Source organism: Hirundo rustica, chromosome 13 (assembly GCF_015227805.2).
Source record: "Hirundo rustica isolate bHirRus1 chromosome 13, bHirRus1.pri.v3, whole genome shotgun sequence".
NCBI lineage: Eukaryota > Metazoa > Chordata > Aves > Passeriformes > Hirundinidae > Hirundo > Hirundo rustica.
The window spans coordinates 19577225-19590197 of NC_053462.1; the positions used below are offsets into that span (position 1 = coordinate 19577225).

General features: G+C 59.6%; 1 protein-coding gene across 1 annotated transcript in view; it reads left to right on the forward strand.

Annotated features, from left to right (window-relative positions):
* The window catches only part of ADAMTS7 (ADAM metallopeptidase with thrombospondin type 1 motif 7), a 36579-nt gene extending 29269 nt beyond the window's left edge, over positions 1-7310 (forward strand). The window contains exons 23-24 of the mRNA XM_040077067.2: positions 614-773; positions 7150-7310. Coding sequence (XP_039933001.1) covers positions 614-773; positions 7150-7310 — 321 coding nt within the window. The remainder of the gene's footprint in view (positions 1-613; positions 774-7149) is intronic.
* Positions 7311-12973: the final 5663 nt, after the last annotated feature.

The following is a 12973-nucleotide window of genomic DNA, read 5'->3' on the forward strand; positions in this document are numbered from 1 at the left end:
GGGGTGGCACCGGGGCTGTCCCTGCAGGGAATGGGGTGACACTGGGACTGTCCCCTGCAGGGAACGGGGTGGCACCGGGGCTGACCCCTGCAGGGAGTGGGGTGGCACTGGGGCTGTCCCTGCAGGGAATGGGGTGACACTGGGACTGTCCCTGCAGGGAATGGGGTGACACTGGGGCTGTCCCTGCATAGAATGGGGTGGCACCGGGGCTGTCCCTGCATAGAATGGGGTGGCACCGGGGCTGTCCCCTGCAGGGAACGGGGTGACACCGGGGCTGTCCCCTGCATGGAATGGGGTGGCACCGGGGCTGTCCCCTGCAGGGAATGGGGTGGCACCGGGGCTGTCCCCTGCAGGGAATGGGGTGGCACCGGGACTGTCCCCTGCATAGAATGGGGTGACACTGGGGCTGACCCCTGCAGGGAGTGGGGTGCCAGCCCTCGGGCCGGGGTGGCACTGGGCTGTCCCAGGCTGTCCCCTGCAGGGAGTGGGGTGCCAGCCCTCGGGCCGGGGTGGCACTGGGCTGTCCCCAGGCTGTCCCCTGCAGGGAGTGGGGTGCCAGCCCTCGGGCCGGGGTGGCACTGGGCTGTCCCCAGGCTGACCCCCGGCCCCGCAGTGCTCGGCTCCCTGCGGAGGGGGCATCCAGCGGCGCCAGGTGAAGTGCATGGACACCAGGACGGGCGTGGCCGAGGAGGACAGCAGCCTGTGTGACCACGAGCCCTGGCCGGACAGCACCCAGAAGTGCAACCCGCAGGACTGCGACAGCCCCGAGCCGGGTGAGCGGAGCCGCTCCGGGAAGCGGTGCGGGAAGCGTGCGGGGAGGTGGAGCCAGCGCTTCCCGCCCGGGTTGTGCAAGGCTGACTTGGCTAATTGGTAATTAGGTGGGAATGTTGTAACCGTCTATCAATGTCCGCAGCATCCGTCCCTCCGGGGGCCAGGCAGGGTTTTGCTGGCACGGATGCGGGCCGGGAAGTGCTGGTTGGGGTCAGCAGCGTCACCCGGCTCAGGGACAGCCGAGGGAGCCCTGGGGTGGGCTCTGGGGCGAAGGGACCCAGCCAGGGGGCATTCAGGAAAAGGAGGGCAGAGGGAACAGCCGCCGATGGAGCTCTCAGGAAGCTGTTGGGCGGTGAAGTCCCAGGAGACAAGACTTGTGAAACAAGCTGGGCCCAGCGTCAGGAAACAGAGTAAAGAGCATTTCTCCGGCGTATTCAGGTGTGTGTGAGCAGGTGCTCCAGGGAGCCAGCCCCGTTTTAACCCGCTTGTCATTTACCTGCCCCGGCTGCAGCCACCGTGCTTGGCCACACCACGGGCACTGGCTCGGCTTCCTCTCCCTCCTCCGCTCGCAGCGATCCATCCCGAGCACCAGGCAGCTCCCTGGGAGCCTGGGCACTGCAAGGGTTAACAGCACCTGCAGAGCAGCAGTATAATGAGGGGTTAGATGTCACTGATATCAGCTTCATCTTTTTAATGTGTCTGTGCAGAAGAAAAAGCTCTTTGGCTGCCCAGAAAGCATTGCTGGACCTCCAGGAGGTTTGCTGGACGAAGGGAGGGCTGAGAGATGGGGCAGGGGGGCAGCAGGAGCTGGTGCCTGGGGTGGAGGAGCTGGATCCATGGCTGAGGTCCCCTCTGCGGCCTGGGACACCCAGCTCTCTGTGTTTATCCCGTGCCCAGCGAGTTCCTCCTGGCAGCTATTCCAGGGCAGGCAGGAGCGCTGCCTTTGGTTAACTGGGACTCGGGCACCGTTGGCCACCAGGATGTTTTTAGCCGTGAATTTGCTCCTTTTTGGAGCGTTTGCAGGGCCGTGGGGCACTCCGGCCTTTAGGAAATGATGAGTCAGCCCTGCTCAAGTCACGATGTGTGGTTCCGGCTGTTTTGGTCAGGGGAAAATTTCCGTGCCAGGCTTGGTGATGAGAGCTGCGGAGCCAAGGCTGGACCAGAATAACCACTGAGATGTGTAGGAAGCACACAAATAAATGGTAAAATCCTGGATCAGAAATGACATAAATGCTCTGGCTGCAGCCCAGGGCAGGAAACGCCTCTTGGAAATACAAAACGTTTCCAGCCAAAGCATGAGGGGGAACAAAACTTTCACATGGCAGGAAATCCCAGATGTGTAAATGCACAGGCGAAGGCTCCCAGAAAGACATAAATGCAATTCCAGCCCTTTCCTGTGCCTTAAGGGGTCCTTACTGCACGAGGAGGGTTCGGGCTGGAGCGATGCGTGTTTCTGTGACGTGTTTCTTCTCTCCCTCCTGTGGCACGAGGGGCTCCGGTAGCAGCAGAGGCAGGGCCGGGTCTGTGAGCGGTCGTGTCCTCACTGGACACTGCCAGTGACCCCAGCAGGGCAGGGTTTAAATGTTCCAGCCGGGATCAGATGGGTTTTGAGCAGAGAGGGAGCAGATGAGGCACAGAGAAGCATCTCGCAGCCATCGGCTCCTCAATTAAAGGAGGTCGGGATTAATTAGAAGCAGAGAGCTGAGCCGCTGCCAGGTTATAAATTAATTGGAGATTTCACCAAGGTTATTTCTGAGCGTGGCTGTTGTCTTGCAGCTGCAGCCAGCTGTGAGGGTGTCCTTAGGTGGCTCTGGGAGCTTCAGGGCCGTGGGCACCCCAGTGCCTCCCTGGGATGCTCCAGAGGCTGGGACACTTATCTGGGAATTGTTTAGGGTGTCTTGGAAAGGAGCTGAGCCCCAGGTCTGCATGAGGGACTGGAGGAGGCTGCAGCAGTTCTTGCAGCAGCTCAGGCAGCAGCTCAGGCAGCAGCTCATGCAGCAGCTCATGCAGCAGCTCATGCAGCAGCTCAGGCAGCAGCTCATGCAGCAGCTCATGCAGCAGTTCTTGCAGCAGCTCAGCAGCAGCTCAGCAGCTCAGAGCAGCGCAGTGGGAATCGCTGTGTGCTGGAGGAGGGAGCAGGGCTGCGTGGAGCCGGGCACTGCAGGGCACTGCAGGCTGCTGCCCGTGCTGCGTGTGGCACGGTGGCACATCCCTGCCCAGCACACCCCGGGGCAGCCCCGGCCGCTCCTCGTGGCCGTGCCGTGGCATGGATCCGCTCCTGGATCCCATCCCGGGGCGGTCTGAGCTCCCCAAAGCTGCCCCAGGCAGGTGCTGGGGCCGCTTCTCGGCTCCAGCAGCGAACTCGGCTGTTGCACAGGTGTCTGAGCTGGGAATTCCAGAGGGATGAGGTAAAAACTTCCCTGGCCCAAGGACAAGAGCGTGTGGAGGGACACAGCAGTGGGGATGGAGCCCAGCCCAGCCCCGGGGACGCTGCTGGGGGCTGTGGGAGCACCCGGGGGACCGAGGAACGGGGCTCTGCTCACAGCCCAGACACCCCTCACTCCGCACTGCTCCCCTTCGCCGGCTCGTTAGCCAGGGCTGGCTGCGTTTCCGCAGGATTAATTGGCAATTAAACGTGGTTGGTGCCCCTGCTTGCTCCGAGCGGGGAAATGGAATTATTGTTCACGGTCCTGCGAGTCGCAGAGTTCGTCCACAAGGGATCCGTGTGGGAAATAATTGCAGCAAATCCCAATTTTCTCCGTCGTTTGAGCGTGTAAGGCCCTATCCAAGTGGTGAGGCCAGGAGGTGCTGCTGAGTGAGGCATGGAGAGCAATTAATTAACTGCTAATTAACAACAGGAGCCAGCGGGGAAAGGGATGCTCCAGAAAGGACTCCCTGTTTGGATAAAATGTAGGAGAAAGATGTTGCCTGCAGCAGGGCTAACAGCTGAGAGCTGTGGGGTTTGTGGTTTTTTCCCAGTTTTCCCAGCTGTGGCCATGTGAGTGCCAGGCTGGCAGCTGGGGATGCATCCCATGCATCCTGTGCATCCCGTGCATCCATCCCATCCCAATGATCCCATCCCATCCCATCCCAGTGATCCCATCCCAATGATCCCATCCCATCCCAATGATCCCATCCCAATGATCCCATCCCATCCCAATGATCCCATCCCAATGATCCCATCCCAATGATCCCATCCCACTGACCAGAGACCACAGGGAGGCCCCTCAGCCCCAGAGCAGGACCCTGGGATAATTAACTCGTTAAATTCACCCCTGGCTCCGAGAGCATCCCGAGGGCCAGAGGTCAGCAGCCTAATTCCCTGGATTTGCTAGCTCAGCTCCCGGCTCAACCTTTCCTTGTTTTCACAAAACGTGTTCCAGGAAGTTTATTTTTCCCAGGAATAAAAGTAAAAGCTTAGGCCTGGCTGGCAGAAGCTTAAATGAAATTTAAAGCGACTTCCACACCGACCTAAAAAAACAGCCCCCCCAAAAAAGTGGGGGTTTTCAGTCTCTAATGTGCTGACTTAGCCTGGATTTTTAAAGCCCTGCTCTAAGCTGTTTCTTTAGCCTAAAAATTGGCGTGGACTTACGGAACGTGTTTCCAAATGAAGTGCAAGGATTATATAAAAAATATTGTTAATAGAAAGAAACAGCAGTAAAAGGATTAAATGAGGATTGGGTGGGTTCTGCGCGTCCCTCTCCGAAGAGCTGACAAATGAAGTGCTTATTGCAGCTTCCCTTGCCCAAGACCAAATTCCGGGGAGGAATCGCAAGCTCGGCCAAGATTTTCAGACCTGAGCCTGACCCCGCGCAGATCCACCCTGAGAGTGCAGCGGGATCTGGGGAGCGGTGGGAACTCAGCCCCTGCGCGGCTCCCATTGACTTCCCTGGGCTCAGGGAGCGGCGGGAAATCGCTCCCGGCCGTGGGGTGGGGTCAGGGGCTGTGCAGGGCCAGCACCCTCCGGGATGGTCCCTCTGGGTCCCTTCCAGTCCGGATAGTTTCTGATCTGTGAGATCATCTGGCTCTGGACCCCTGGGCTCCTGCGAGGTCAGCGGAGCCTCCAGCCAAGGGTGGTGGCTCTTCTCCCCCGGCCCCAAGCCCATCCCTGCTGTTTTCCGTGGTATCCCCATCCTCTGTGGCTGAGGAGGTTCAGAGAGCGGCAGCCCCCGGCAGGGTGGGCTCATTGCTGCCCAGGGTGCTGGGAAGGGGTCAGGAGAGAGCTCAGCCGTGGCTCCGAGCCCGGACAGCAGCCTCCCAGCGTGACCCTGCCCAGCTCCTTCCAAGGACGGCAGGAGGCAGCTCGGCTGTGATCCATGAATGACTCTCTAGGAAGCTGCGAGCGCTGCAAACACCGAGGGGCTGGGCAGGGCAGAGCATGCCCCAGCAGTGCCCAGATCCATCCCCATCCATCCGTGGGCATCCAGCCTCGTTCCCACTCTCCTGGGACACCCCGAGGCGTCTCAGGAGCCCTGCTGAGCCCTCCCTGTCCTGCAGCACAGGGCAGTACCCGCGTTCCTGTGCTCCAGTGTCCCTGGGGGTTCGGGGGGTGCCCTGTGGAGCCACAGGGATGCTCCCAAGGGAATTTTATCCTGGCAGCCCCGTGGAGCGGAGCACCGGCGAGCACTTCCCTTTTCCCAGTGGCTCTGGTGCTCTCACGGGATGCGCCCACGGTGTCACATCCAGCCAGGGCGCTGCTGGCCCGGCCCTGGCTGGGCTCTGCAGAGATTTCTCATCCGCTCTGCTCCCCCAGCAGGGAAAACCCACGGTGTCTCACCCCAGCAGGGGCTGGAGCGAGCCTGGAGCGTGATGTGGGGCTGGCATCCGCAGCATCCATCCCGCTCTGTCGGCACTGTTGGGGCCAGTGATAAATCGCTTTTTGGGAGCACAGGGACGCTCTGGCCGGGCACAGAGAGCAGGGAGGAAATACCTCAGCTGAAACAGAAAATAAATTTTGGAGCAGTGTGGTTCCTCCTCACCGCTGGGCTGGGGGAGGGGGCTGTGACCGAAATCCCAGACTGGGGGAAAAGTCTCTGCCCTCATCTGCCGCTCATCCCATGGGAATGGGGGCAGCAGCCGTTCCCCCGGCACTGCCGTTGTTCCCAGAGGGGACAGGGCCAGGGGCAGTGGTCAGCCAGAGCTCCCCGGGCTCGGTCACGGTGTTTTCCCTCCTGAGAAAGAGAAAATCCCACTTTCCCTGCCCCATTTCTGTCCCTGCTCTGCGTGGTGCTGGTGGAGGGTGCCCGGGGGGAGGCAACGGGGGGCCTGGCCCCGGAGTGGATCAGCTCTGCCCTTCTCCAGGGAAAAGCTGCCATTTGTTTGAGTTCCTGGTACAGGAGGTAAAACGGAGTCAGATTTTGAGTTGATGTGATTTAAACGAGTCTCGCAGCACTGGGTGAGGAGCTGCAGGCTCAGGGAGCCGAGCCTTGCTCGGAGATGGAGGAGGAGGAAACGGAAAATTCAAACAAACCAGCTCTGTTTTCATATAAACCATGAGCATTTGGTGGTGGGTCTGTGCTGCTGGAGCAGCCGTTCCCAAAACAAAGCCCGTCCTCGGCGCAGCACCGGAGTTGCTTTGAGGGCTGCAGGACACCTGCAGGAAGCGAACCAGATGATGCAGGTTCTCAAAATAACCAAAGCAATTCAAAGAAAAAGGAATCGTGGCCTTGGCGCCGCTCTCCTGGCACCGGGGGCGCTGGGGACCGGCGGGAGGTGGCAGCACGGGGGGTTTGTCCCCTGCTCCCCGGGAGTGTCGCTGCCCCGGGAGGATGCTCGGAGCTCCCGGTGTGGTTTCTGCTGTGGGTGGGACGTGGCACAGGTGCCCCAGTGCAGAGGGGCCGTGTTTGCCCAGCCGGAGCCAGAACCCCGGGAATGGTTTGGGTTGGTTTGGGACCTTCAGCTCAGGTCGTGCCTGTGATCGGGATACGCAAAGCAATCACACGGAGACGAGAGATTTTGCGGGGCAGAGGTGTTCCTCCGAGAGGGCCAAGGCCCAGAGCCCCTCTGCCTGTTTATTTCTTACTCTTTACACATTTGTGGGTCTGATGTAGATTGGCTTCTGGAGTTTTCACCCCTCAGCCAAATGGCCAGAGCAGCTGTCAGTTACAATTGTTTTCAGGTTAGAAATGTGCAAACAAAGGACAGAGAATGAAAAACAAAGGATTCGTTTATGTTACATCTGTGAGAAAAGGCAAAAACTGCTCCTAATATTCTACAGTAGCTAAAAGGTCTGACTCCATCTTATGAACAATCAAAAGGCTTTAAAAAAACTCAGAAAAACCCAGGGCGACGCGTTCCACCCGTGCCAGGCGCGGGGACGTTCTCACATCGCACGCCCGACGACGCTGACACCCCGCTGTCCTCCTGTGTCCCCTCCAGGCGTCCCCTGCGAGCGCGACCGCCTGACCTTCGCCTTCTGCCAGACGCTGCGGCTGCTGGGCAGGTGCCACCTGCCCACGGTGCGGGTGCAGTGCTGCCGGAGCTGCGGCCGGCGCGGGCTGCCGGCAGCGCCCGGCCACCTGCGCCTCTCCCGGAGGTGACGGCGCCGTCCCCAGGGCCCGCTCCGTGCCGCACGCCCCGGGCTCTCCGGTCCGTGCTGCTCTCCAACGGTGCTCAAACCATCGGTGGGGTCCCGCTGCTCCCACCGACCTTCCGGGACCCGCCGGGGCCGCTCTGCCCCGGAGACCCGCGGGGAAGCAAAGGGGGAAGGGGAGCTGAAAGCAGCAATATTTCGGGGAAGAGCTCTCAGAAATGCTTATGGTGCTATCATTTGACATTTGCAGCCTCTCACAGGTGTTGGCTGGCCAGCACAGACCTTGACTTTTATTATTATTTTTATATCTCTGAGGTGAGCATCCAGCATTCCACCGGCTCTGCCCACCCTTTGGGGTAGGGATTTTTGGGTTTGGGTTTGTTTTGTTTTGTTTTGTTTTCCTTTAAGGGACTTGAAGCCGGCAACCCATTCCTGTAATTTTCATTAAAACGTTTACACACTGAAGCCAGAATTAATTTAAGAAGTGGAGGCAGGGCGTTGGAATAAAGTTTCACCTTCAGCTGGGGCTGTGCAGGGCTCTGTGCCCCAGCTCCCCGTTGCTGGCTCTCTCTGCCACAGCCATTGCTGTGTCCCTCTGGGGTTTGGAGAGCCCCAGCTCGCTCCCAGCATTGGGGCAGCAGAGGGAAGCTGTCCTGGCAGTGGCAGTGGGTGGCACATCCCCTCCCTGGTGGGCAGCCAGGTGCTCAGTCCCTGCATTTCTCTGTGTGTAGCAGTGTGTAATGCTTGGTTAAGGTGTTTTTCTGTGGCCTTACAGGCTGCATCCCTTTTTTCCCCTGCTGATCTAGGTTCTCCTCTCTTGAGGTTAGCTGATTTTTAACTAGAATATCCAATGTACTCCCAGGCACTGCTCCCGGAGCAGTGTGAGAACAATCCTGCCTTGTCCCGGGGAGGGTTTGCTGGCTGCTTGGGCTCTGGAGGAGGGCAGGAGCGTTTGGGTAGGAATTCCTTCCCCTTTTACTCTTCAGGCTGTGGGGGATGCCCAAAAACCTTGAAGGGCAATCCTCCCTGCCCTGGGCAGAGCCGAGCTGCGGAGCTCCAGGTGCATCCAGAGCAGCGCTCAGTCCAAGAGGGGAAATTCCTGAGTGTGATTTGTATGTGAAACACAAGCCATGACTTCATTTGTGCTTCATTCCCTTCCAAGGTGCTGTAAAGTTTTTTATGGTCCAAGAACCCGTGTCCAGTCCTGCTTTCCTTGTCCCCAGCACCATCTGTCCCACGCCCTGTCACCCTGCCAGCACTGCACAGGGACAGCCCTTGTGCTGGGGCCTCATGGCCACAGCTCACCAGTGTGTTAAATTAAACAGTTACCGAAGGAAATGGGTGGGTTTCACATTTTCCCTTCCCTTGGGGAGTTCCGAAGGGTTTCAGTTGATGGGAGATGGTTCAGGCACTGGCAGCAGGAAGGAACGATCGGTTTGCATCTGAAAATCGCTCCCAGCTGCCGTTTGCAATGGGGATTTGTCCATTAAAGCATGGGCCGGGCTGATGGGGTAATCCAGTCCTGCAAACCAATTTATTTGGGGCACAGGGTCTGGGGAGCCCCTCCTGCAGTGCCTTTCCACGTGTAGGGTCCCGTCTGTGGCTGGCTGAGGGCTCAGGACAATCCCTCCTGTGGGACACCAGGCCGTTCTCAGCCACACACCAAGGCAGGCACAGAAACTGCATTATCAGTGACAATAAAACACATCTGGCTTAAACATCTGCAAGAGTTTCTTTCAGTGAGACACCTCCAGTGAGGCTCTCTGGAAGGAGGCTCTTCACGAGGGCCTGGCGTGACAGGAGAAGGGGGAACGGCTTCCCACTGACAGGGCAGGGCTGGTGGGATGGAGGAATGGCTTTTTTCTTCTTCTGAAGATGCTTTTATTGTCTCAACACAAGCAGGATGTTATCCAGACAGCGCTGCTGCGGTGGGGCGAAAGGAGGAAAGGGCTCACGGATCAAAAGATGTTTGAAATAGGACGGTGGGATGGTTTGGGTGGGAAGGGTCCTCGAAGCCCACCCAGTTTTTCCCGTGGCAGGGGTGGGACTGGATGGGCTCTGAGGTCCCTTCCCACCCAAACCATTCCGTGATCTCCTGGAACTCTCTTGAGTCTTTTGGCTTCAGATCAGAAGTCAGACCTTTGTGCCTCCCTCGGTCACCTCCAGACATTTCCACGCTGGGGACAGGAAGGAAGAGGAGTTTGTTAAGTGGAAGCAGCAGCAGCTGCTGCTGGAGGAGCTTTGTTTGTGTCTCGGACCCTCGGGAACGCTTCCCAGCCCCGGGAGCGCGGGCTGTGCGGGCAGAGCACCTGTGGCTCACGGCTCACACCTCACCCCGGGGCTCTGTCCCGCACGGATGCCTCGCCGGGGGGTTCCCGTTCCCCAGGAGCCTCAGGGGGGATCAGCCCTTCACCAGCTGCTGGAGAGCACGGACCCACCCTGGGGCAGAGAACCCAGGAGCAGCTCAGCTCCCTCCTGCCCTTTGCAGAGAATGATAAAAAACGGGCTTATTTCCTCTTGTTCCTGAAACCTCCCCGGGCTACACAGCAAGGGCTCACAGGCACAGCGCGGAGGGGCGGCAAAGCCGGGACAGCAAGGGAAGGATTTGAAAAATGTCGCGGCTTCATCTTTTTGTTCGGCTTTTAATCGGCAGCTGATCCCTGCCAGCTGCTCCGGCAGGGAACAGCCTTCACCCACCCAGCCCGGGCTGCCGCAGCCCGCTCCTGCTCCAGCGGCTCCTCCCGTTGCGGGGGGACATTCCCGGTGGAAAATAAAGCACAGAAACCAAGGCGTGCGGGAAAGGAGCTGCCCCTCTCCTCTGCTGGTCCCAAGGCACGGTGTTGGGAAATTCCATGAAGCCGTTCCCCATGTGCCGTGGGAGGGCAGGGCTGTGCCCGGCCGGCTCAGCCGGCTGGAAACATTTGGAAATATCTGCGTGCTAAAAACGGCAGCATCCCTACGCGCCACTGCTGGGCTGCCGGCTGCGGTGAGTAGTAGTTACACCTCGAGTAAAGCGTGTGCAAACACCAGCCCTGCGCACGGCCCTGGGGCTGCCACGGGAGCAGCCCGGTGCCTCTCCCTCCGAGCTCGCTCCGCTCCGCAGCCAGGAGATGGAAACGCGATTTCAGCCCTGGAAACGCCAGCTGGAAACCCGGGGGCTGCTGGAAATCCCGAGGCTGCTGGAAATCCGGGGGCTGCTGGAATCCCTCGGCGTGTCAGCGCCCTGGCGAAGGGGCAGGAGGATGATGCTGGCTCTGCCGGGGGAAGTGCTGAGGTTTGAGGAGCTAAACCTGGGCTCGGGGCGCTCCCTCCTGCCCGGAGGGAGAACTGACGGCAAGGAAGCAGCTGGCCCGGCCCAATTCCCCCTTGCTCCGAGTTTTGGGGGCTCGCTGCGCTCCCTGCTCCTCCCTGGCTGCTCCGAGTCTCTGCTCTGACCCCAGGACCCCATCCTCCTGCCGGGACAGCCGGTCCCCGTGACGGGGACAGACCCCAGCCCCTTCCAGCTCCGAGTATTCCGTGATTTACCCCGGAAAACAGCGCCGAGAAGGGCAGAACCTCCACGGCTCAGCTCCGCCCCTGCGCTGTCCGTGCCTCCGCTTCCAGCCTGGCCGCGGCTCCTCCAGCAGAGCCCGGACGGTTCTGCAGCTGCAGGGATGCTGCTGCTCGCGGGCACCGAGGGGTCCCGGGATGCTCCCGGAGCTCTCGGGGGTTCCCGGGACAAATCCCGAAGCTCTCGGGGGTCTCCGGGATTAGTCCCGGGATGTTCTCGGGGGTTCCCGGGACCGATCCCGGAGCTCTCGGGGGTTCCCGGGATGCTCTCAGGGTTCCCGGGATACTCTCGAGGTTCCCGGGATCGGTCCCGGGATGCTCTCGGGGTTCCCGGGATGCTCTCGGGGTTCCCGAGATAAAGTCCCGGAGCTCTCGAGGTTCCCGGGATGCTCTCGGGGGTCCCGGGATCGCTCCCGGAGCTCGCTGGTGGGAGGCTCCTCCCGGCACGGCGGTGCCGTGGGTTGCTGGTGCCCTCTGCAGTTCTCCCTCCCTGCTGTAGATGCGAAGGATTCGTAAATCCGAAGGAACAATTTCGGTACTTTTTGGTCCAGGTGAGGCCAGTGGCCCGTGTGAGTCTTCCCGGCTTCGGAGGAACATCCCGCGTTCCCCAGTCCCGGGGAGTCCCCCAGCACTGATCCACTGCCCGAGGAATTGGGAACATTCCTGGTTTCAGGGGCCTGGTTTGGGTATCCGGCCCGTTTTCCCGAATTGTTGCTCCAGGGAAGAACTTTTAACCCAGCACAAAGCCCTCAGGACTAACAGGGCACGGCAGGAACAAGGAGGGTCACCAGAGCATCCCCTTCCCTGTGCTCCCGGCTTTTCCCAGAGCGGGGAATGCGGTTTTGGTGGTGCCACCGAGCTGTGCGGGGGCAGCAGGCACAGAGAGCCCCCGGAGCCCATCCCGGGAGAGGAGCCGCTATCTCCCGGCCCCAGCATCCACAGAACCTCCCCTGCTGGCAGAGATATCCGCCTTCTGAAGAGAAAACACCAACCCGGCTGCTGGAGGGGGAAAAAAAAAAAACAAATTCCAGGAAAGAAGCCAACAGATAAGGGCAGCCCAGGCTCCCTGGAGCATTTGCTCATCCCTGCAGGAGTTACCTGCCTGGATCCCTGGATCCCTGACCCCTCCCTGGACCCCCCAGCAGCGGGTGGGACACAGGACGTGTCCCCTGTGCTGGCACAGCTGTCCCTGGGGGTACAAAGGAGTTTGAAATTTAACAGAAATTTGACTGCAGCTGAGTAACCGAAGTTGGGAAGGGGATTGCTCTCCTCTCCCCTTCCCCCCTTCCTTTAATTAATTTTTTCAGCTAATTTGGCACCTGAGGGGAGGGGCCTTGCTGTGCCATGGGGCAGCTCGCTGGTTTGCCAAGGGGAATTCCCCCCGTTTGTAATGCTGAGTCCACTCCATCCTTCCATGCCCTCTTTGTGGGAATCTTTGTGGGGATTATTAGAAAGGCCACAGATCCCTGAAATCCCAAGAGATGTTTGCACTGCGCTCCGAGGATCTCTCAGCCACAGAGCACCGCGGCACCCCGGGGAGGAGCAGCTCCCTAAATCCCGCAGGAGCCAGCACAGCCGATCCCGAACGCCTGCCCCGGGAGGGAACGGCCCGCTTCCCAGGGAAAGGCAGATCCATGCTCAGACCCAGTGCCGCACCGGGAAGGAGCCCTGGGGAATGTCTCCATGAGAGGGGAGGGGCGGCTGGAAAGGTTCTGGACGCTCCAGGTAGGATCAGTGAGGGAGCAGGGCCCAGGAGCAGGAAGGGGGCAGCGGGACGCGGGATTCACCTCCCACACCGCAGCCAAGGCGGAGGGAAAAGCAGGATCGGGTTCTGGTCCACAGGGGAACTTCACCCTCAGGGTGGTTACAAAGCAAAGCTTCCACAATCAGAAACGTGTAACACTAACAGGGAAAAGGGCACAAGTATTTAGCAGGGGTTGTGTCCCAGTAAAAATCTCCTTGTTCTAGTCCAGTCCCTCAGCTCCGCATTCTTTTTCTGAATTAATTTAATCTTTAATGTTTATCAACACCGAAGAAGCTGAATGAAATTAATTTCTCTAACAGAAATCCAAACTTTCCTTAAGGAAAAAACAAAACAAATTCAGGACCCAGAAAGCAGCA